The sequence below is a fragment of the Vanellus vanellus genome (genome assembly GCF_965231255.1).
Source record: "Vanellus vanellus genome assembly, chromosome: 5".
Lineage (NCBI taxonomy): Eukaryota > Metazoa > Chordata > Aves > Charadriiformes > Charadriidae > Vanellus > Vanellus vanellus.
The window spans coordinates 65,313,091-65,338,161 of NC_138910.1; the positions used below are offsets into that span (position 1 = coordinate 65,313,091).

The 25,071-nt window shown below is 37.3% G+C and overlaps 1 protein-coding gene across 1 annotated transcript; it reads right to left on the reverse strand.

The window, feature by feature from the left end:
* Nucleotides 1–7,601: 7,601 nt before the first annotated feature.
* On the reverse strand, nt 7,602–25,071 carry LOC309672866 (calcium-activated chloride channel regulator 1-like; the record flags this gene model as incomplete). The annotated part of the gene is made up of 14 exons (XM_082484480.1): nt 7,602–8,351; nt 9,677–9,901; nt 10,780–10,944; nt 12,433–12,700; nt 12,865–13,089; nt 14,428–14,534; nt 16,273–16,450; nt 17,952–18,176; nt 19,961–20,188; nt 21,876–22,047; nt 22,744–22,861; nt 23,494–23,644; nt 23,876–24,016; nt 24,913–25,071. 14 exons carry the CDS (start codon nt 25,069–25,071, stop codon nt 7,921–7,923), a joined length of 2,793 nt encoding a protein of 930 aa, XP_082340606.1. The 3' UTR covers nt 7,602–7,920.

Below are 25,071 nucleotides of genomic sequence, written 5' to 3' on the forward strand. Positions count from 1 at the left end.
CGGAGCGGCGGCGACGCCCGCTCCAGCCCCGCCCCTCCTCGCGCCGCCGTGAGGGAGCGGCGCGTCTGTCAGGGCCTCGGCACGCGGCCCCGCCTCAGGGAGCTCCGGCCGTTATCGGCGCCCTCCAGGGCCGGCGGCTGTGGCTAGGACCGGAGCGAGCCTCAGCCCGCCTACCCGGAGCCGGCTGTGGCCTTTACCGTAAACACACAGCGGGGCGGGCAGAAAAGGCAGAGTGCCCTTGTGTGGGCGGTGGTGGCGTTTTTCCGCGACCCCGGGGGGGTGTCCGACCCGGCCTGGCCTGTCCCGCCAGAGCTGGGACCCGCCGACCCGGCTCTGAGAGAACAAGGTCTTCCCACGCCCCTATGTCTCGAGTTCAGTGTTTTGTAAGTCAAGTCTGGTTTGTCTTAATGGAAAATAGTCTTCGGACAGACCGTGAAAGTGTAAGGTGGAAAAGGATCTTTAAGAAGTCGTTCAGAAAAAGGGTGTTTATTAAAAGAGCTTGTTTAGATAAAAGCGTACTGAGGCACAACTATAAAATAGCAACAAAGCATCACAAAGGGAGTGTTTGAAAATACCTTGAGTATAGTCGCATAACTTAATGCTAGCAATCAAGCAAATTAGAAGAAGACAATAGTCTCTAGTTTTAATAATTTCCATTATTTTAATGTCTCTCATCATGATTTTCAAACACTTCAGAAGAAAGGACCTTTGACATGGGCCAGCAATTAGAAAACATTTACAATGTGGCATCATTGGCAACAAATTAGTATTCCCAGCTTGAAAATGATCCTGGTCATTCAGTTAAGTAATTTACCTCATAATCCAAATAGAAAGTAATGTTTGGCTAAATTTGATAAAGTTAGAGGAAATCCTAGGGCATTATGACAAGAAGTGAATTCCAGAGAAAGGAAATAACTGTAACAATCAACACAAACTTGCTTACATGCCAGTCAGATTCCAGGAATTAAAACCAAAATAAAACCCAGGCAGTGCAAAGTTCCCATTGTGCCTTTAATGCTGATAAGGAGAGGGCCTGAAAGCTATTGTGTGTATGTGTTTGCTTTGCTTGGATATGTTTTACCTTTCTCAGCTTTTATTGTCTCACTCACGGGTGTAAGTGTTTGTGTATAAGAACTATATGGCAAGTTTGCTTCCGTTTCTTAAAATGAGTTTTACTAGCATATAAAGGTCCAATGGGTCTCTTGTAATGCTCAATGCTACATGGTCATATAAGGGCTGATTATGATTTCTTGTGATATCAGTGCATGATATGTGAAATGACAGCAACATCAAAGATCACACACAGATGCAATTATTTCATTTCATAGCTTTCACTGGTGCAAAGCATCAGCAGTTCCTGTTGATGGAGTTCCACAAAAAGACAGAGAGCAGCAGTGCCTGATCTTGAGGCAGAAGCACAACCTCAGGTGAGATGTACCCCAATAATCCCTTGGGAGAGTGGTGTGTCCAGGCTAGAATTGACAGCAACCAACACAGTCTAGCTCTTCCCAAAACAAAATACTGCTAGTTCTTCCCTGAAGCTTGGACCCTGTTGCTGCCCATGACAGGGGAGCTTCACCTGCCAGACAGGAAAGTGTTGCTTTTTGTGGTGTATTGATTGACAGCCTCCACATTCCACTTATTCCTTCAGAAAATGGTTAGATACCTGTCCTTTCTGAGATAAACTGGATGGAAGAGGAAGAAGATTCCCATCCTTTAAGGCCCCATGGGTTACAGTGTTCTTGTAGGATTTGGAATACTTGCTTTTAATTGCTCTTTTCCTAAGGAGCCCTTAACAGTACCACTTCTTAGGAAAATTCCTTAAGTAGATGTCACTTCCACCTTTAGTAGATGGGCTGTTTGGCATATGTTGGGCATTGGATGTGTTTTTTCAGTTCTCACTTTTAACATCCTTCCTCTTTTCATGAATGTTTAGGCAGCCAGAATGTGAGTGAGAGGGAGACAATAACTCTTCGGACTAATGGTTACTACTTCTTCTAAGAGGAAGATGTGTTCTAGCGGATCTTTGTATATTTCATATAAAAATCTAGTTTGGATATTTTTTTCCCTGTTTTATCCTACAATGTAAAAATAAAATCAGTTATTCTATCACAACATGGAATTCTGTGCTTCCTGAGTTCCACAGTATTCTACTGCTCTTAAAACACTACTGAGTTATTCCCTTTCTTGAAATTCTATTTCTCCACACCCTGTAGGCCTGTAACGTAGGGTTCAGGACAAACTCTGGAAATTTTTTTGGCATCCTAGAAGGAACAGCATTCAGGTGTTGACAGGTGAATCTTGGAGATTCCTGTTGTCATTTTAAGAGATTACCACATGCAGGCTGTCTGCCCTGTCTTTATTGGAAGCTTCAATACCTGGTTCTTGTGGGAAATGTGGTCCCTCTCTATAGCTGCTATTCAGAGTCAAAAAACATTGTCAGGGATTTGGGTTCAGGATAAACTAATACATCTGGCTCAGGTAAGGAGAGCCATACCTAGAGTGCAGGCTTAGTTATAAGCTAGATACTGACTGAGGGAGCTCTGAAGCTATATTCAAAGAATGTATGCTGTGCAGAGATACCCTAGCTCATTCTGATAAAATCAGCTGCAAGCAGCTGAGGAGTCAGCACGTTTACTTCTGCCATTTACACTGGAGGAACAGTATCTTCCTTCAGAAGTGTAGGGTAGACAACAGGGTTGGTCACTTGTAAAAGTACTGAAGTATAAGCCACAAAAGAAACTACAGAATTGTCTCAGGCTGAGAAAGAAATTGAGGCATGCCATGTCCTCTCATCTCGGACAATTAAGGAGGAGGTGAGCAACCAATGCACCAGCAGGTATGGTGAACCCTGTACTTTGCCTAGTGCCTGATCTTCAGCCTTGCTTATAACATGTCCAAAACCAAGAAATAACCTTTTACAGCATTGTACTGTTGGATATAAACAGACCCTGGAACATCCCTGCCTATGATCAGAAGTAGAATTTATATAGAGAACATCAATACTGTCACTTGGCAACAATTTGAGTGAGGGCTTTGAGGATTTCTGATTAAGATTTCCTGAAGTGGAAGACAAATAAGACCAATAGTTAGAACTGCTGTAGTTCTAGCCCTTTATATCTCTCTCAATCATTACACTTGTCTATCTGAATCTTGATCAAGTAGCTGTAAAGTTTTGCAGCAAAGTATTACATTTGAATACACTGTAAAATAGGGAAAGAAGACTGAGATCTGTAGGTTCAATAACTAGATGCTGCAGCACGATTGCTGTTACTAACTCTATATTAACTTTCCTTCTATCAGGCTTATCTGTGAAGAAATTAATCTTAAGATTTTATTTCTTGTCATTAGACATGAAAAGCTTGATGAAAATCAAAAGTATTGAAAGCGTATGGAATCTTGAGCATAGAAATTGTAGGTTTAGCACAGTTTAGTATGGTTCAGAATAGCTTGGTCAGTATTGTCAATTTTTATTTTGTTTGTTGACCTTGCCGTTAAGGTGTGCTTTAATTTTAAGGAATGTATGATTATCCTAAAATATTTGATTTCTAAAGCAATCCTTTGACTACCACTTACCAATATCTAGTGTATACATTGAGAGCACTTCCAGTATTCTTTCCTTGATGCTAACAACTCTTGGACCATATCCTTAAAGACTGACACCAAAAAAACCCAAACCAACCAACCAACCAACCAACCAACCAACCAACCAAAATTCTATTAATATAAAGATTTATTGTATAATTAAGAAAATAAAATATTTTAATATAAAGAATAATAGTTTATAACTTCATTGCTTCTAAGCTGACTCCCAGTACTGCTTTCTGACTTTATGGGAAGGTAGTGTTTAAACCAAAGGCTTTGGAATCAAAGATTTAACAAAGACAACCCAAAAATGCCTCCATAAATCAGTTTATATCACTGTGAAAACATGGTAAAATAAATAAAGGAACACATTTTGGCAGCATGTGTAATCCTGGTAATGTAGTGCCCATGTTGGAATTCATACATATTTAGTTCTATAATACATTGAGTTATTTGGGTCACATCTTGTGTCACTGTGTGTATATCCACCATTCCCCTTCCCACTCATGATTATGTAACCACAGTATATATTTGCATAAAACACATTTTATGAATATTTATGTATTTGTGTTATCTTTTAATGCAGTTAAACAGCAGGAAACGAAGAGTTCTGGCAATGTATTACCAGTCACAACTCTGCAGAAGTCCACCTAATACTTTGAAGAATAGCAGCAATCCTGGAACCAGTTTGTCAAAATATATTTGCATGAAAATCTAAAGGTAAATTTGATTTAACATTTATTAATGCAGTGAAAACACATAAAAATAAAAGGAGTAGAACGTTTCATTTTAAATAAACATTATTAAATTTTACCTCTAATAATCAAAGCTTGTTTTACTAAAATAGGTAAGGACATTTGTTTGTGTGTGAGTCTATAGCTTCTGTGCCAACATTAACAACTGTGAGCTTAGCTTGATAATAACCAGGCAAAGATTATAAAATCAGTAGTGCCAGCTGTCTGGCCTGTGTACAATCAGGCTTTCATGAAAAATCTGGGGACTGGATTTGACAGTACCAGAAAGCAGCTGTTCTCAACAGCACACTTCCGCTCAGAAACTTCAGCTATCCGAGTGAGAATTAATGCTCCTTTTCACATTAGTGCACTCTTCCACTGATCCTTACAGCAGCTGTTGCTGTACTTCCCATTCTAAATGCTTAAACTGGAATTGTACTAGGACTGCAAGCAGCAATTGGCAAAACACTCAGTAGGCAGAAGTCCTGAAACCTCAGGGAACTGGACTAGGTAAATCATGTGTTATTTTTGTGATCTTTGTCCTTTCAGTATCGTACTTCCTGGAGCCATAGTGGGTTAGTTTGATACCCAGGCAGGATAATAATTTGTTCCCACACCCCAGCTGTCTATCTTAGAAGAAGCTGTCTATCTTATCCTTGGAGGAAGATTGCATGGAAAATTCTATAGGCCATAACTGGCCCCTATGGAAATAAAAATTTAAATTTGGGGGTTTCTTCCTTTTACTGTGCAATGATAGTTTAATGACTGAAGGTTTAATTGCAGCTCTACCACTTCCCTGCTGATGACTGTGAGAAAGTCACTTTATCACATGGTACTACAGTTTCTCCATATGTGGCAAAGGAATAATTAAACTTATCTTCTCCGTGGAACACTGTGAGGTCTGTGTAGGAAGCTGGAAGCTGAAATTCTTTTAAGCACATAGGAAGACCATATTGAGGAACAAAGTTTATATGGTTTTGACTAACTATTGCATCTTTTCTAGCTCATCTGAACTGGCACACAGCAGTTGTGTCAGCGCCTGGGACACCAGCCCACATAGCTTTTGAACATACATGCTGTTAGTGTAAACATAATCATTGAAATCAGTCCAACAGTCTTATCCTGTCATTTTGCACTTGCTTGTCAGGAAGCATGAAAGAGCAAATTTTGCCTGTCTTTTGCAGAGATGTTTGGAGGAGTGGTGAATCCTGCATTACTTGAACTGAGTTTTTCAGAGCTTTTACTATAGGCAGAGCTCAGTAAACTGAAGCTCCTAATTCAGATAAATCTTCATGCTCCTATAGTAAGAGCCAGCACTAAGTACTAAATTCAATATTCGACTATGCATATTCGATTGTACTTTTAAATATGCATTTACACTAACGTCAGCGTATCCCAGAGAGACATGCTTTGGTCTAAATCGATATTTGGAACATTTGGGAAAACTGAAATTGTTGTTGGAGCCCACTAGATGTCAGTGTCGCCACACAATACACTACTCCAGAGCCACTCTCTAGGCCGGTAGGATTGGGTGTCTTCAGAGTAAAGGACGAGTTACCTTGGATCATGCAGATTGGCTATGTAAGGTCTGTCATATTTTTATGTAACTCTAGGAAATAGTTTCAGGAACAGTGCTGTAACCCATTTATTCTGATTGTATGATGTAATTCCTACCAAACAATTTGTATGCAGTAGAAATACTTTAGGGAGTAAGAAGACACTTCAGAAGCAACCACAGGAAATAATTCTGCATAACTGGACATTCAGTGACCTAAAAACTATTAGAGGGAACTGATATCAGCAAATAATTCTTTGATTTCTGACTCTCTTCTCCAAAGGAGTCTCTCTCTAAAACGTGACAGCTATTCTGGCCTTGATATGGACTGAAATTATGACATCTATTATTGCTTGGGGAAATGGACTTTTAGATCTGAAAACACATCCAATAGTAAAGTTCATTAAGAGATGGCATTATGCAAAAGTACAGAAATCTACATAAAGTAGGAAACCTAGATAAAGAAAAAGCAAAACTTGTTGGAAGTATAAATATAGGAAAGGTAGAGAAATTCCATTAAAATATTAAAAAGTTGGTGCTGTTGGCATGTAAAAGGTAAGGTAGAACAAAGGGCAAAATTTGATGTTGCAGATATAAAGACAGAGAAGAAAACTTCAGATGATTGTTCACCGTTTGCATAGTTTTGTTGGTGTTTGCAGGAAAACCATAGAATCATAAAACAGCCTAGGCTGGAAGGGACACCACAAGATCATCTGGTCCAACATTTCATGGAAAAAGGAGCCTAGATGAGATTACCTAGCACCCTGTCCAGTTCCATCTTGAAAACCTCCAGTGATGGGGACTCTACCATGTCCCTGGGGAGGTTGTTCCAGTGACTGATTGTGTAAAAAATTTCTTTCTTGTATCAAGATGAAACCTCACATAGTGCAAGTTGCACCCATTGCCCCTTGTCTTCTTGTGAAGAGAGAGCCTCTGTCCTCTTTGTAGCTGCCCTTTAAGTATTGGAATACTGCGATGAAGTCCCCGCTGAGCATTCTCTTCTTCAAGGAGAAGAGACCTAACTCAGAAATTGTTATAATAGGGTCAAGCTTGTTAATTAAAGGACTCATGCTTGCTAGACATGATGTGTTTACTAGGTAATGCTAGACTGTGAATGATAATTTGACTGTTGAATTTAACATTTTTTCATTGTTACTGTACATTTTCCACAGATTTTGGAAGGCAGAGGTAAAAAGTACATGGCCACGTAAGAATTCTGAAACATTCTTGTTTGAGCCAGTTGTTAATTTGCTAGTCAGCAATCTAAGAATCATACAGATCACCCTTCTCTCTGTATCCCTCACACTCCTTCTCCATTAGCAGCTTTTAAATTACCTCTTATTATATAAAGGTTTGTCCAAGCTGCAAATTTATAGCTTTGTTTAGTGTCCACCTAGGAACATTTTCCATGTGCTCATTTGCATATCCTCTGCAACTCTTGTTCTGAAAGTATATACTCAACTCTTCTACACACGTGTAGACATACATACTTAAATATTTTTTTGAAAAATAATCAGCCTGGAGGTACATATTTTAATTTTTTTTTTTTTTAAATAACCAGCCTGGAGGTACATATTTTTGTTCTTGGCTCACAAAGCCTAACTGAAAACATGTGAAAGATACATAGGAAATCATTGCACTACTTAAAGATTTTTCTTTCCTACTTTGCCATACTTGATTGTTATTTGGAGAATAAAAATAAGGAAAGTATCATATTCCTTTGCCTTCTTTATTTAAGAAAAAAACACACTACATTGAAAATATCTTGCACATAACAGAGGAGTTAAATATTTTTATCATAGATACAAATATCGGTACACGTATTATACATTACTGTATTTCTGACTATGTGCTTTCATGTTTAACATTTAATTGGTGTACATGTACTTGACTATAAGACCCAATTCTGAGAATCTACATCTATAAGCCTCTCAAAAAAGACAAATACATCTGTTTAAAATCAGTGCACTTATTTTTTGAATGTACAAATTGAAACTTGTGTAGCAAAAATTAGAGTAAATTCCTTCAATTTTATTTTATTTTATTTTACACATGCATTTGCATTGTTTCAATGGCCAGTCTTCCCTTCTGTTTTTGTAAAACACACAGAGCTGAAGTTACAATAGTACAGACAACTGCTACTACACACATAGCTACTATTGCCACTATTACGGTACTGTTAACACTATCATTGTTGTCGTCATAATCTAAAGGCACAGATGGTTTTGGAGGAATGAACCATGTGGCTTGTGCTATATTAGACACCTCTGAAATCAAGTTGGTATCATCAACAGCACATATAGCAAAGTAGATTATGGTGTCATTTTCAATATCAAAATTTTCTGGATTAATTTTAAATGATTCTTCTCTACCAGCCTCCTTAGGTGTGAGATTAGAGGAATTCACAGAAGTAGCACAATCAAAGTGATCTCTTAGGTCCAGGAGATTCGTACTGCTTTTTATTATGTAGTGATCGGCTAGGGAAAAAAAGAATGCATGTTAGGAACAAATTAATATATGTTTTAATATCCCTGCTTTTGGTGACAGCATAGGACTTCTAGAGCCATTTTGTAAAAAAACATGCAAATGATTCTTGTTTTACGACTGACTGTGTTGCTCAGCATGGAAGGTTGGCAAATTTGCTCTGAAACCTTACTTTACAGTGTCAAAGGTCTATTGTTGCTTAGTCTGGGAATTCCTTCTTTTCACCAGCTTTAAAAATATTGTTTCACCAACACTCAGCTTTGTGCAGACCTGTGCAAAATGTAGCTGAATGAGATATCTGTGCTGTCCAAATACAAACATAAGGTGAAATGGCAATTAAAATATATGTGTAGATAGCAGGGCTGTATTCTTTCTCTCAGCATGAGGTTTCGATAGCAAAAACTGTGAAAGACGCAAAATTATTCTCCCATTTGTAATCAAAGAACTGGTAGGTACATTGCTATAAATGTGTTTGATTAATTTGGGGCGGGTTCTGCTGTTTCTATTTCAAGTCTGTAGCTTTTCAAGACTTTCCCCTCTTCCCCCTCTATTCCTCTTATGCATATCTTTTCCTCTTCAGATAGTGGAGAAATGTGTATGATATGCCCAGCTCTGAACCAGTGCAGGACCTGCTATCTTAAACTATAATGCAGTAGCTGACCACTTTATAAAAGTTTTTAGACACATAGTTGCTAAATAGCAATAAAAGAAGTCGAGATTTTTTTTTATATTTGAGGCTTTTTTCCTTGTGTGTCTGGTTATTAAAAAATTTAGATAAATATAAGTTTTTTAATGTAATCTGCATAACTGTAGATTGTATATTTTAACATACAATTCTGGCTTATGCAAGGAAGTGCTTGTACATTTCATCTGGAATTAGGTTTCATTTTTCCTGTACAGCAACCTGAAAATGAGTATTTTGGATAAAAGATTACTGAATCTCTGTAGTCCATTTACATCCTTGTAAATAGATTAAAGCTTTGTACTGTCCATGTTGGCTGATGATTATTTTTTTTAAAAATTTTGCACAGACACGGACTAAGACTTGCTAAAGTCTCTGGTGGTTGTGTTGTAATTTTAGTTATTTGATTTGTTTATAATATTCCTTGGTTCACCTGTTTTTGTTTGTTTGTTTGGTTGGTTTTTTTAACATGAAGAATTAAGGAGATCTAGAATAGGTATCATGCAACAGGGTAACTTTCTGTTTGGTTACATTTTCAAGTAGGAAAATGACCACCCTGAGAGGTGGTCCTCAAGGTATGTCCTTTCAGATAAAAATATTAACCTAATCTCACAAAAAATGTAGTGTCTGACTCACCTTTTCCATTGTCCAAGTCACCTCCTGGAGCTGTCCAAGACAAGACTATTGTTTTGTTTTCTATAAAAGCATGAAGGTCTGTAACTTTACAGGGTGGATAAACAGGAGCATAATCTCCTTTGTTCACTACAAGGGAACTTGTTGAAATTCTGCTGAAACTTCCCAGCTTGACTTCCATTTCTTTACCTGTAAATTTAAGTCTCGGTGCATTCATATAAATTTTACCTGTTTAAAACATTTTTCAACTTTCATCATGAGAGAACTCTGAATTTCATTTTATTTTACTATCTGTTATTATCTCTTCTCATCCTGTAAGTTTTCTTTAGCTTATTCAAATTTAGTGGAAAGTTATTGAAGTAAAGACAGAAAATAAGGCGATCTCAAGATTCTCAGCATAAGATTTAGGAAACCCAAAAAGCAGACAAAGTCTGAAATGCGTAAAAGTTGGAAATGATGCAACCAGTAAAGCAGGTTGCAGATATTGGTGAGCCATGGCTGAAATAAGGTAGTTCTGTCGATCTCTTCACCCACACCGCAGGCCTTAAGAGACTTTCAGTTATACAGACTATACTTTGAGAGCTTTTTAGACAATTTTTATGCTAATTTTTCTAAATTTCACAATGTATAAGTGTGAGAATATTAAATTGCAACAAGTAATATTTTTTTCAGCATTAAGATGAAACTACTAAAAAATCAAGAAATCTCAAAAGGTAAGTTTTCTAGCAGCATTAGTTCGTATACTAATATTGCATGTTGAATTCATTTACACCAAATCCCTGTTTTAAAGTCTCAAGAAGAATTATAGATTTGAAATTTCTGTTGTGAGGTCCTGAATTACAGATTCTGAGCAATGTTTATCCTTCTCATGGCTGTAAGAGAAAATAATTTTTAGATTAAAGACAACACTTTACGCTGTTCTTATACATAAGAAACAATAGTTGCAGCTGGTGTGTTTTGTCTGGGCTTTTTTGTAGTGAAAATGGTAGATGGGATTTAACACCAAATGCAAGTTTTGTGACTCTAAATGACCCCATTTGCTAAACCTTTACAGCCCCTTGCATGAAACCATGCAAAGAATTGTCTGATTCATAAACACGCTTTACCATTTTCTCTGTAGCCTGGTATATAGAAGGCTCGGTTTTGCCTGAGACCAAGTCTGGTGGTTGTATTTCTCCCCTGGGCATTCACTTTTACACTGTATCTTCCAGTGCCTTGTAAAGAAGTAAAGTATCTTGAGTAAACTCCATCATTCTTTAGCGTGTCTGCACCTTGATAAAGAATTATTGAGAATTAATATTTCAAACAAGATACCTGCTGGTAAACAAGGTTATTTTTGCTGTTCATACATAAACACAAAATCTGAACATTACTATGCAGAAAACCTGACAGTGTTTTTGTAATGTGGACATCTTTAAAAATAGGGGTGGTCCCACTATGACAACCTGCATTTCATATGTATTTTGTTAAAAAGAATCATTTTGCATTAACACTTTTAAATAGGTGAATCTCCTGTAACTACATGGAACCACCAAGTTAATACTTATTTGTCATCTACTACATGAAGCACCTTTAAATTAGAAAAATGTCATAATTTAACCTTTGGCCAGGAATTCATCAAGACAGGATTCCTTCTCTTTAAGTGAACTTGTGCAGTTGTGTGGGGACTGAGGCAAAAAAAGGGTTAAGTGTGGTAGAACTAATAGGGAGGAATAAGCAGCTGCAGCACTGTGTGAAGCAACTCCCTAGATAAGGAGGTACTGCTCACAGGGAAGAGAGATTCCATTTTCAGTGGGAACGTGATCTTTTAGAGTATGCGATGGTGTGAACAAGTAAAGTAGAAAATTACTGGCCTTGATAGAAAAGTATATAAAGAGCATGCTTGCTTAATAAAGCTGATTTCAATTTCGATCCTGCATATCGGAGTCTGTGTCTTTCAATCGCCACACAGTTGTACCTGACTGGCTGCAGTAGATGATGTGCTGGTGACATCCAAGCTAACTATTTTAAAGCCTAGCAGCAATATAAAAATAACCTCATGGGCTCAGAAAATAGAAGATGTTTATGAAACACAGGATAACACATTGAAAACTTATATTTTTCAGTACAGCAATGTGAAAGCAAGGACAGAATGAGGAGGCACTGCTGGCTACTACTGAACTGATAAAGCTACAGGTCTGCAACAGCAGTGAGAGAAAAGAGGAGAGATGAAAAGAGATCGAGGGATGCTGAATGCCATGAATGTCTTGCTATTGCTCCAAGAAAGAGTATTCTTGAAAAGAATAATGCACTTATTTAACATACAAAAGACATAAAGCTAACATCTGGTGAGCTAATGTTAAGACTGTAGTCCAGCTTCATAGAATATGACATGGACTAACAAACCAGCTTGTTTTCTTTTTATGGTGCCTCTTGAGGGCAGATGATTGCATGAAGTGCACTTTCACAAAGTAGGTATGAGCAATGTACCCTTTACCACGCACAGTTCTTCTGCTTTCACCCTCAATAACAGCACAGGAAAGAAAGAGGAACAATTTTTCAGGTAAAGGCCCATGTCTTTGTTTTCCTCACCAAGAAAAAGCTTTGTAGCTTACTTCTGTCCTAAAGCAGGAGGATTCTCTGTCTCCCTTATTATTTTTTTTCTTCATTTAGGGCATAGCCATGACTCAGTCCTTAATGATAAATCTGACAGGAGCATGTAGACTTCAATTACAAAATGCATCAATGTAGAGGTTTTTACTATGTATATGGAACCTTACCTGCTCCATTATCAAAAAGTTCAAGGGTTACTGCTGCAGCACCGTCCTTCTCTATGGTGGCTACCACAGTTGCACCAAGAACAGGCAAAAACCCTTGGCTAACCTCTGCATAAACAACAACTGGATTAAATGCTCTATTTGCCCTGTTCACGTGAGCTGCAATGCTCACAGGAGGAACAGAAGAAGACGCTGGTCGAGAGGTAGCTGTTACTGATATATCTTGAGTTCCTGTATGAATATTTTTAATACAAAACTGCCAATCACCCACCTGCAAATAAAATACAAAAATATAAAAAACTAGTGAAAAAGCTTCATGTTCTACCAGGGCCATTGTTTCCCTTACATAATAAAAAATTAATTAAAGAACAGCTGTATGCTAGTCTATAGGAAACGTTAATTCAGAAAATAAAAAAAAAATTGTTCAGTCTTTACCTCTGCAGTGCCACTTATACTGAGTTTAGCTGTGTTTTGGGTTGCAACATCGATTGTAAAGTCTAGGCTTCCATATTCTTTTCCTTTGGGGTCCCTCAGGAAAAAAAATGGCTGAGATATATTCCATGCAATACTGAAGAAAGTGTCCTTTCCCACAGTTTTGTCAACAGGCACAGTAGCATTCATCCATCCAGAAAACTGAACAGTGAGCTCTTTGCTTTCAAGCTGTTCTTATAGAAATAAAATTTGTCTTATTGCTATTTAGTAAAGAAGTATTTAACATATTTTCAGAGTGATTTCTCATCCAGTGCACAATATTGTATCCATTCATTGCTGACTTAAAACGGATTAGTCTTGGAGGACAAAATTGAAAAGCATTTATGCCTTTTGGAAACTAGCATGAAAAAAGTCTCCACTTACTTATTTAGGACTCGGAATTATAGAGAGAAGATAGCAGGCTTTCTAGTTTTGCTGTCTCTACCTACAGGAAAATTAAGAGCCATTTGGCAAGACTATAGAATGAAGAAAATTAATAAAATCCCAGATTCACTTTATGAAATGGCTGCTTGCATAGTAACATTGCTTTTAAGTGTAAAATTATGGTAAACAGAATAAGTTACAGTATGGGTAAGTCCTTCATTTCTCTATCTAAACTATTTATCTGCCTTTCTTAAGCATTGTGCCAGTAAGCATTATTTCCACTGCAGTTTGTCTCTTAAAATCCTGGAAGAGAGAGAAAGAAAATGTCTCCACATATGACTGTAAGGCTTATGAGTAATGAGAAAGCAGAAATAACAACAGAACAGAGGAGAATATATAGGAGAGAGATGTGAACAATATTTCCTTTATTAAAATTAAAATAATTTTGTGTAATTTCCTCACTCCGATTTTATGAACAATAAATTTTGCAATTAGAAAATAGTCTGTCATAAACTTAATTTTTTTCTTTAAAGGGGGTACAGAAGAGTCAATTAAAGGCAACATAACAGCTCAAAAAATCCCAGATCTGCTTTTCAAATTTACATTGCTGTTTATAATCTAGCTATCTTTGCAAGTGGTATATCTTGGATACAACATAGGACTGGATCTGTGTTAAAATATTAATTAACAAAGTGAGGAATGAGTTGCTAAATTCTAATTAACAATTGGCCTAGATAAAAAGTATAAAAGCTCATACATTAAAACTATACATATGGCTTAAGAGAGAAGCTGTGTTTTTAATTGTATATTTGTTACTTAAGTTAGACTGTTAAAATGCTCTAAAAGATAATTGTTCATATAAGAGTGAACTAAACATCCTAGGGCATTTCTGCTTTTCTCTCAAAGTCTCTTGGACTTTGACAATTATGAGAAATAATTTTCTTGATTTTGTGAAATCAAGAATTATATAAATTATGTAAATTATACATTTATTTAATTGCAGTGAAATGTAGATCACTAAAAAATGTACTTGCTCCTATTTCCAAATCAAGCCATTGACAATTATGATCATTAATGTCTAGATTAATTCAATTACTGATCAAGTAAAAGTATAGGAGGAAAAAGAGGTGTTGAAATTCAGACCTGAATAGCTTGTTCAGAAATATCTCCGCTTTCTGATATAATTGTACAGAATGTCCTGACTAATTTACAGGGGGTGGCTCCATCTACAGCATAAAGCTTTAAACCTCCTGAAAGACAAGAGCAAAAGAATTAGAAATACTGTTTTTTACCCTAAAGTTGCTAAATTTTATGTGACTTCTGGTACTAAATCTTCAAATGAGGCAGCCAATTTGTTACAAAATCAAAAAAGAAACGTGTCTTTTTATTAATGTGTTAATGCACGTGTCATAGTAAATTCTGGATTATGTGATCAATTTATTATGGCATAGTTTGCAAAAAAATCAGCATTTTTAGACTTTTCCTGGTACATTTGGGTCGCATATTATCCCTTTAGTGGAATTCTGCTCTGAAAATGCCTCTGTAGAAAAGAGGCAGCGGCATTCCATGGTTTTTGACCCTTAAAATCCTAATCATCTTTATTTCCAAATGTAACGTTTAGTTCTCTTTTCATGTATACTGAGTTCAAGCAGCTCTAGTCCATTGGAGATTCTCATACTCAGCGCAGATCTGTTCATAAAGATGGCTCTGTACTGCTCTACTGAAGGAACATTGCGAATATGGCTTCATACCGCTCTACTGAAGTATATGCACTTCATGCATTTGTTGCAATTCTCTCTCAAACTAGGATCATACATGCCAGACACAAAGTGAACCATCACTGTGCTCCTAAATCACAGGCCACTGGAATCCCAGAGTAGGGGAGAGACCGCTGTGCAGCGCTGAGCCCTGGGGAACCTACTCGGGGTGTGCAGAAGCTGCCCGCACCTCCTCCCCACCACCCAACGCCTCTCTCTCTCCTCCCTCACGCACAGGCTGACATAAGGTGCGCAGGTCACATCAGGTGTATGGCTCTGCCTCCTGCGAGAACACATGGCATCATATGAGCTGGAGGAGGTGTTAGCTCAGAGACCTATTTTTGTTTCTAAGCAGGAAGGCCAGCTGGTTGAAGACTACATGCTGAAGGACCACCTGGGTTCTTGCTGGCTCACAAATCATTCTTAATAAATACTCTGCAAGAGGAGCTTAAACAAAGCCTGTCTTAAAACACAGGCCAGAACAGAATTCCACTCTGGACTCTCTCATACTCGTGTTGATCTAATGATGCTGAAGACTGCATAAGGGCATTCCAAGTTATTTAAATTGCTAAAACAAGTGGACTGCGGTCTGAAAATGCACCTCTCAAATAAGGATATTTATTCACCATATTTGTTTGAGTCAGCTTGCTTTCTAGATCTACGCAAGGAGTTTTCATTCTTCCATGGCATTTGCAGGTGCTGTAGCATGAAGCAACACCCCTATGGATAGTTTTAAATGGTTGGTTTCAAAGTAATTATGTAGCTCCAGCTCAGCTGACAGCTATGCTCTCTAATGACAAGGGGGGTCACTGTGTTTACAATTTCCTAGCCAGTGCACTTCAGCCACAACAGTTGAAAAGTACTATTCTTTATGTAATACAAAATGCTTATAAGTTAAAGCATATAGAAAGTTATAGTCATTAATGCCAGAAATAAAATTCCAGACATTTTTTTCATGTTATATAACAATATCATAATTAAATCCTAGTAATAGGGTATTGTCGTGCTATTGCATTTTTTAAATTGAGACAGCTTTTAAAGCAAATCTATGGATCTAAAGAGTTCTGCTTGTTTGTATTAAAACAGCCTGTCATGAAAACCAGATTTCTTTAAAATTAAATTTGTTTTAAATTTCCTAAATTTCTTTTTTCCAGACCAATGAATTGCCATGCTTTTACATTTTCATACTTGAATATGCATGCCAGCAAAAGAGTATGTTTAGAGTTCTTACCTGTTAGTTTTGAAAACTCTTCTAATTCTTTGGCTGCCCATGGCCCCAGCGCAATGGTGTGAATTTTTGCTCCACTTTCTTTCACCAACTGCAAGCAAGCTCCTATGCACGAGTCCTCTCCATCTGTCAATAACACAATTTCTGAACCATACGTAGTAGCCATTTTATCTTCAATTAACTGCACCAGGAAAAGAATTAATTAAATAAGCAGCAGAATAATTTTTAAATACTAGTTTATCGTAGATCACAGTCAATGTATGCATTTAAAACTGTTAACTTCAAATATAAGACAAATTTATTCTTTAATAAGTGTTTGAATTTTTATTTAACACTAAAACTAATACAATATAAATTATTGCAACTGATATTGCAACATCTAGTTGCTTAGATTTAGTAAGTGTTCAATTATAAATAATGAAAATTTAATGCATATTTTCCTAAGGAAGGAACCTGCCCCAAACTGAAGATGTCAGAAGCATTCTGCCTGTATATGCTTTGCTGGTTCAGGGACTGGATGTTTCAGAGCATCATATTAAAAACATGTGCGTTGTCTGGAACTACTCTTTATTCTCCACTCAAAATTTCAGAAGTAGAAAAGTACAGACCTCTATCTAAGGGTGGACTCTGAGGTAACTGAAGGTGGGGCAGAAAGAGGCAGGGAGCACCCACGGGGGGAAGGCCTCTGTCCTGCCTGTTCCCTCCCTGTCTGGTTGCCAGGCTTCCTCCTGACGTTCCCCTGTCCTGAGCCTCCTCTCTGCCCTGGACTCAGCTTCCTCAGCAGTCTCAACTTTTTCCATACAATTTCTCTCTTTCTCTTTCTTCCCTTTTCCTACACGTTGCTCCTGATTTTCAGTTTTGCTGAATTTGGTGATATCTTCTGGGACTTAATACTGCCAGTCCAAGGAAAGAAAACAGACAAATAAATAATAATATCTACCCATCACTGTTTCCCAATCTCATGATTTATATGGGGTTTAACAGTTTTAAGGGCTTGATTCATGACTAGTGAACCATAGGAATTAACAATAGTGCCATTGTAGAGCTTCCCATTTTAACACTTATTTATTCCATATGTTCACTGTGATTCATGAGTCAGATCTCTGGTGTTTCTCAGTCCACATTTTGCTAGAAAAAAATTTAGAGTTTGCAGGAATAGAATATGATGTTCATTGGTGTGTTGGTCTCCAGCCTTTTCTCTGTATATACACCCAGAAATGCAATCAGGCTCTGAGTTTATCCAGTCATGTGAGAATTTGGGCTACAGTATTGCATGTTTCTTTCCATTAGAAGTAATTAGTGTATTAAAGTAACCTCTTGACTTTCTCTTAAACAGCTAAATGGAATAAGCTTTACAGGTTTCCACCTAGAAATTTGATTTTCCAAAATTTAGATCATTCTTGTAGTTCATTTTGGAATTTGATCTTATTTTTCAATATCCTTCTTGAAGCGTGGACATCACATCTAGCCTGTTTTCTGGTAATACTCTTTCTAATGCCATATAATGGTAATGCTAAATAGTTTCTATACCAAATTTTCTCTTGGTAGATTCAAGAATCAGGTTATCTTTCTTAACTCTGCCACTGCACAGGAAATCCATGTTCAGTGGGCTATCAAGTATGTTTCTCACTTCTTCCTCATTTTCCATACATTCCGGGAGATATTTCCAAATTGTACTTTACCTTAAGTCCTTTATTTATGCCTGCACAGATATTGGTTGTTCCACTAGCACGTGTAGGCAAATATTGAATAAGTTTTTGGCGTGCTGCATCATTGGTTATTTGTTGCAAAGGAGCTTTTTCAGATGCTTCAGAGTCAAATGTGACAATTCCAACCCAGGAACCGATTTCAATAATATGGAGCAGAAATACCTCTACAGCGCTATAGAGATGTTTGATGCGGCCACGCTGTATGCGAAGAAAAACAACATCCTTAGAATGCAATCTCTTCTGAAAAGCTATGACTATGAACAAAATATAGGATTTTTTATGTTGATCAGGTTTTAATTCAAAATTAAAAACTATCTGCCATAAGATAACACATATATATACCCAATTCTCAAAGAGAGGATATGTAACCATATTCTGGTATTGTGAAAGTGCAGCAAACTGCAGCTCCCAGGAAAGATGTCACCAGGCAAAGGCTGTCTTCTGATGTTATGACTTCATTCCTAATTGAGATTTTTGTCACTTGCAGATTTTCATCTTAGTCCTCGGGCATCTTAGACAACACCTAAGATGCCCGAGGAGTAGGTTAGTCTGGAGAATAAGTATCTTGAAAATATAAAGTAAAAGTAGGGCTATTTTAAATGCAATTATTCAAAGGGATTACTGAAAAAAAATATTATATTTGAAAACGTTTGTCTCTGGCGCTAGCTATTCTTGCAGTATTTATTTCATAATTATATTCATTTGGGTTTTTAGCATGCCATTATTATTTACTAACTGATTTAATAAAGTGTACTACGATTGGTAGACATCTGTATTATAAAAATAACATAATTTATTAGAATTGCAGGTCTTTGCTGAAGATCAGTCTCAAGAACAGCTCTGGACTAGAACAGCATGTCTGGAAATAGATCTGTTGATGGAGCACCATGGGAGAACCCCACAATTATTACAGGTATACCATAACTAAAGAATTGGAGCATATCCTGCTTTATGCTTCTTCATGTATATTTTGGTTTAAGGTATGACTGTCAAATATTTAAGAGTATTTCTCAACATGTTTGAGCTTTTTTAAATTACCTTCTTTAGATGAATAGTCTTATTTTTAGGCTTGAATTCCTGTGAGAAATGAAACACTGAACTTGCAATATTTTCAATACTGTATTGGCTCACTACTGTGAACTGGGGAAGAGGTAAGTTACGGATAAGAAAATGCAGTATGTCATGAAAAAAATACACTGGTTGATTTTTAAAACTCTTAGAGTATGCATAGAGGTTTGAAGTCTATTAGTAAATCATGAGACAGCTGCCTTACCTGCCCAGATAATTTTGTCATCTTTCTACGGATGATCACATTGCTTACAGCTTTATAAAACTATTTGGATATTTATGCAAATAAGCACATATTCAGGGATGTGTACTAGATGTTGCATCAATAAAAGGGCTTACTATGTTGTACTACAAGAAATTGTGAAAGAATAAACCGATGCAAAGTTTTAGGGAAAAAAAAAAGAAAAATAACCTCAGCCTTGTTAAAATGATGTAACATTACGCCAGCTCACATTCTTGATTCCAAAGAGCAATATTGTAATGAGGAAAGAACAATTTATTGAGATATTGTGACCTACATCTTTACTTTAAATTTTAGTATCATTCATAACAAAAATACAAAAAACACTATGTAAAACTCCATCTATGATACATTTTCTCCTTGGAAGAAATACACTGGCATTGTCATTCTAGGTCTGGAACAAAAGAAAGTACATAAAATTGAGATTTTACAAGAAAAAAAAAAAGACCAAGTCTGTCCCACAACTCTCAGTATTTTTAAGTGATATCTTGTAGGAATTCCTAAATAAAATCACCAAGGAGATTAAGAGCAGTAAAATTATTAAAATAATTTATAAATAAAATTATTAAAATAATCAAGTTAATTACAGAATTGACTGGTTATTTTTCTTTTGTAACTTTCTCTGTTTCTTACAATTTTTGCTAAAAATTGCTTATAAAATATGCATTCTTACCACTGACATGCTCCCAGAAACATCCAGTACGAAAGCAACTGCTCTGTCTTGGGTCTGCAGTAGTGTGAAGGTAGTCTCAGAGGAGGGTTCAGGAACATTTAAAACAGCTGAGTTGCGAAAGTCATCAGATTCCATAATTACTTCCCACATGCTTTTGTGGTTGCATATCTTATTCTGCATATTTGGAGCCTCAATATTGTGAGTGTTTTTATCACAAAATTCAACAACCTAAAAAGTCAGATTGAAGCTGACAGTAATTCTGAAGCCAACAGCATGAGCATAAGAAAATATCTCAGAAAATACGAAGTTTATGGTGGGGGACAGGACAAATAGAGGTGTTCTCCAGCGAATGTCCTCTATGCCATGGTGCCTGGCCAACCAGGATCTTAGAAAAGGCAAGCAAAGAAAGTGCTCCCAAAAATCTTATCTCAGATTTTACATAAGCACAAGCATGTTGTGACATGCAGAAACAAAGCTTTCAGTGTGTGAGTACTGAGATCCTTGAAGTGACTGATCCATGGAGGTCCTACTAAATGTTAAGCCTACTAACATAGATACTGTAGCTGAAGAGCATGGAGGTCAGCACAAGTTACCAGCCTGCATATTTAACCAACTTCTTGGGTTAAGCTGATGGTTCCTATAGGTTTTCCTGAGTGGAATAAGGAAACATGCAAAAGATACAAAGTCAAGACTTTGAGAGAAGCAGGAAATAATCCTTTACATGTCTAGGGATGTCCACGGTATACTGCTGAGGGAAGGACATGACCATTGTTATGGGTTAACTCCAGTGGGCAGATAAGCACCACGCTTCCTCCCCCTCCCCAGTAGGATGGGGGAAGAGGAAAGGAGGAATAGAAGAAAAAAACCTTTAGAGTCACGATAAAACAAAGCAAAGCAAAAAATACTGTTTAATAATTGAAGGATAAGTGAAAGAACAGAGAAGAAACAAAACGAGTGATGCAAAGGCACCTCCTGTGCGTAGACTGATACCCAGCCAGTTCTCTGAGTATAAGATGACTCACCCTCCTAAAACCCCCTCTCTTTCCTTTTAATGCTGAGCATGACTTTATATGGTCTGGAATATCTCTTAGGTTACTTTGGGTCATCTGCCTGGTTGTGTCCCCTTCCTGCCTCCTGCGTACCCCCCAGTCTATTCACGAGGTGGGGCAGGGTGAGAAACAGAGGCGGCCTGGATGCTGTTTAGCTAAAGCTAGAACATTAGTGTATTATTAGTACTGTTCTGGTCAAAAATCTGAAACACGGCACCATATGATCTGTTATGAAGAAAATTAACTGTATCCTAGCCAGGCCCAGTACACCCATAAAGTTCTTGGAAAGAGCTTGCCCAAAGAAATAAAGTCAACAGCTGGAGGAATTGTGATCTTGTACCACAGAGATTTAGCCTGCAAGGAGACTGTCCATCCTGCTAACCCCCGTCCCAGCACCCTCTCCCAGACAGTGGAACAGTACGGAGCTGGCATGAGGAGGCCTGCCTGGTTGTCCTGGCTGCTTTCAAGGGAAGTGGGATGCTGCTTCTGTGTTAAGGACAGACAGACAGACCAGATTTCTCTGTAACGGCGTGTAATAGAGCTAACCAGGTAACACAGTTCAGGTGCCAGTTTACATAAGGGGTGATCAAAAAATACAGTTATCTTATAGACAAGGCATTTGGCAAGAATGCTTCATTTTTATGCCTGTTGAACTGATTTTCCAAACATGGAGCAAGAAGGATGCTGAGACTGCAGCACATCTCACCCTTATTGACGAGAAACAGCTGTCAAATCATTTCCAGTAGCTCCTTTGTATTCCCTTTTGAACAGATTTTAATAGAACTGATTCTCCCCAGAAGAAATAACTTGACTTAGACCCCAAATGTTACTAAACCCTCAGTCCAGAAATCTATAGTAATACTTACGGAAGCTATGCACTGAAAACACATAACAGAACATGAGATATTTTGTTGTATATCTGGAATAAATGCACATCCTTTTTCATATAGCTGACCATCGCATCTACAGCTTCTTGACTCACACTTGTCTCCGTTGCAGTCTGTGGAAACAGGTGTACCAGTCACACCAGCTGGACAGCTATGGGAAGAGAAGGTAGGTAGGGCTGGTTAGGAACCCATATATAGTCTATAACTGGTTATTCATTTGCATTTCGGCCGTACTAGACACTGAACAAGTACATAGGTAGGCTCTCTCTGTGCCTCGCAGGGTCCTCAAACTCATCTAGAAATAGTTAAAACCATAAAACACTTGTGGTCTTTTGTGATCTTCCTTGTGATAATTATAGGATATGCAGGAAAGACATCCTGCTAGTAGTTGCAATAAAAAGGACTGTATCGGTATGCCAGAGCTAGGAAAAAAGGCAAGCCTGAACTAATTCTCTACATCCATTCAGTTATTGTCCCTCTTGTAGAAGCTGTTTAAAATCATAATGGTTTCAGTAGGCAATTTCAGTGTTGTTGATAACTACACTTCAATAAAATTATGTTAAATAAATATGAAACAAATGGTAGCTGAAGTCTGCAGTTGCACACAGAGCAAAAGATTACCCAGCCTGATCTCCTGAACCTCTTACAAAACAGCACTGAAGGCAGCTGTTACTTTCTTGGCAGCAGAGCAGGCAATAGATGTTGCTGAGTAAGCATCTTTCAATCATATGAACAGGTCGTGGACACTCTACAAAGTACAAACTCAGCACAGATGAGAATATTGAAAATGTTATTGAAATGTTTAAATCTGTGTAATGTAAAAGCAGAAATATGAAAAAAATAATACCTTGTTGCTTTAACACTTCCTTTTTTGGAATTTCTAGACACATAAAAAGGCACGTCGCTATTATGTTCATCGAACACCCCCCACCGCAAGCGAGTCCATTCGCGGACAAAAACTCGACCTGTTGAAAAAGAGTAGCGCATGCACATTCTAAAAACAACTCTTTAAAATCCAGTCAGTGTTTTACTTAGATATTTTAACAATTTGAAATAATTCTTATCTGAGGTAATACAAGAAGATTGTGAATTTTTTAAGCAATTGGGATAATAATTTTTTTTTTTTTAGGTAAAACTAGGAAGGCATCAATTTAGCAACCAAGACTAGAATTTTTATTCCTATTTCACTCTCAGAAATGCAGAAACTGTTGTAGAGGCTTTCTTCCAAGTCGGTAAAAATTTCCTCAGGAAATTTAGGTTTTGTGAGTTTTCTGTCCCCCAGAGCAACAAACCTTATATTTTTGACACAGTGTCATACAAAATCAGATACACAAACACTGGATAGTTTATTTGGTAAGTGGTCATACAAGGAAGGCTACTGCTAAAGATTTTCAAAGGGATGAACAACTTCTGGATCCAGTGTTTGAACATTTAACTTCAGATATTTCACAGGTATTTAGTACTTCTGAAAAATATGTCTCTCAAAGTTTTTTTCATTTTGGCAAGCAAATATAAGTACCCAAATTCATTAATCACTTCATTAATTCACATTCATATGAACAATAAATCAGGCAATTAAATTGAATAGTTATATTACCTCTTTCTCCATAAACTTCAGCTAAATGGTCATTTAACAGGAAGTTAGGTGTGAAATGGATGTATTGTCCTTTTTCCTTACATGCTCCATACTGTAAGGTATAAGGATCATCCACCTGTTTCATATAATGGTCTGCTATGATGACATCTGCCTGAAAAAGTAAGACCAAAGTTATATATAAGATGGGTATAGAGAAGCGTTAGGTGATTCTTGTTGAATAAATTCAGTCCTGCAATTTCTTTATCCTACAAATACTCTCAACATTTTTGAGAAAGAACTTCCAGGATTAGTCCTAGCTTCTGCTGTGATACGTAATGTAGCCATATCAGGCAGTCTAACTTTTCCTTGTTGTTCTAATCATAAAGAGTTCTCTAAATCATACCTTATTATATGATTCTGTTTTTAATCTTGAATAGTTGGTGTTTTTCTTCCACGTTTTAGGAATTATGATTTTTACAGACTTGAAGAAAAATCGATGTTTTGTCATTTCAAACAGGTAATTAGAAGCACTTTTAATCATGTTCTAGGGAATGAAAGAAATTAATGTCAATATTAATTTTAGGAATTTGATTGTATGTGCAATGAATAATTTAGCCATATCAAGAAACAGCATTACAACAAAGTAAAACTAAGCACATAACACTAAACTAAGAAAGTATTACAATCTTTGCTAAGAAAAGAATACACTAAGAAGCCAAAGACTAAGCTGTAATTCTTGGAATCTCTCACCAGTTCTATAATCCTGCTCTGAATCAGAGATTGTGATAAAATTCGCACTCTAGCCTTCATATGAGTTGAAAACTACTAAATACAAGGATTTTACCCTCAAATTAATACTGGCCTGACAGCAAGTGTGGGCAAGATTCAAGATTGCACCTGCTTTTCTTTTATCCAACTAATGGCATAATTTTTCTGTCAAATTCACTGTTTCACATTTCTTATTTGTATTATGGCTACTATATGCTGCCGTTACTTTCCTTTCCTCTTGCTCTTTTACCACCTTTCTTGGAGTAGAGGCATCAGAAAAAGCATTCCCTTTGTTTGTTTTTCTCTCCACTAAGTGTTTAGTGGAAAAAATACAAACAGGAAGGATGGAAATCTGTCCCATAGGCATTTCATAAACTAAGAAACAAGCTGTGACAGAGACTCTGGAATCAAATATCCATGTTACATGTACATAAAAGTCAGCTAAAGGAGATTTCTTGAAGAGATTCAGTTTGCAAGGACCAAGAGTGATAGTGAGTGCTAACCCCTGAGAAGCTGTGCAGTAATGGGGCTTGCCACTTCAGCTGTCCCCATGCCACCCCTTGCCTGCTCTGCAGATAGAACAGAGCTGAACCTGATTCATGCTACTTTCCGAGCAGAAAAGTCAAGTAGCAACTGCTGAGAAACAGTGCATGTAAATGCAAGTGTTCTTACCATCGTGTTCAGGATGATGTTGGCATCTTCTGGCACTTGGGGACTAATTGCAACAACCAAATCCTCATAGCCATTCTGATTTAGCCTTACCATAGAACCTTTTGCCACATGCAGGAGCTGAAAAGACAGCAAAAATATCAAACTCCTAATCATCCCCAT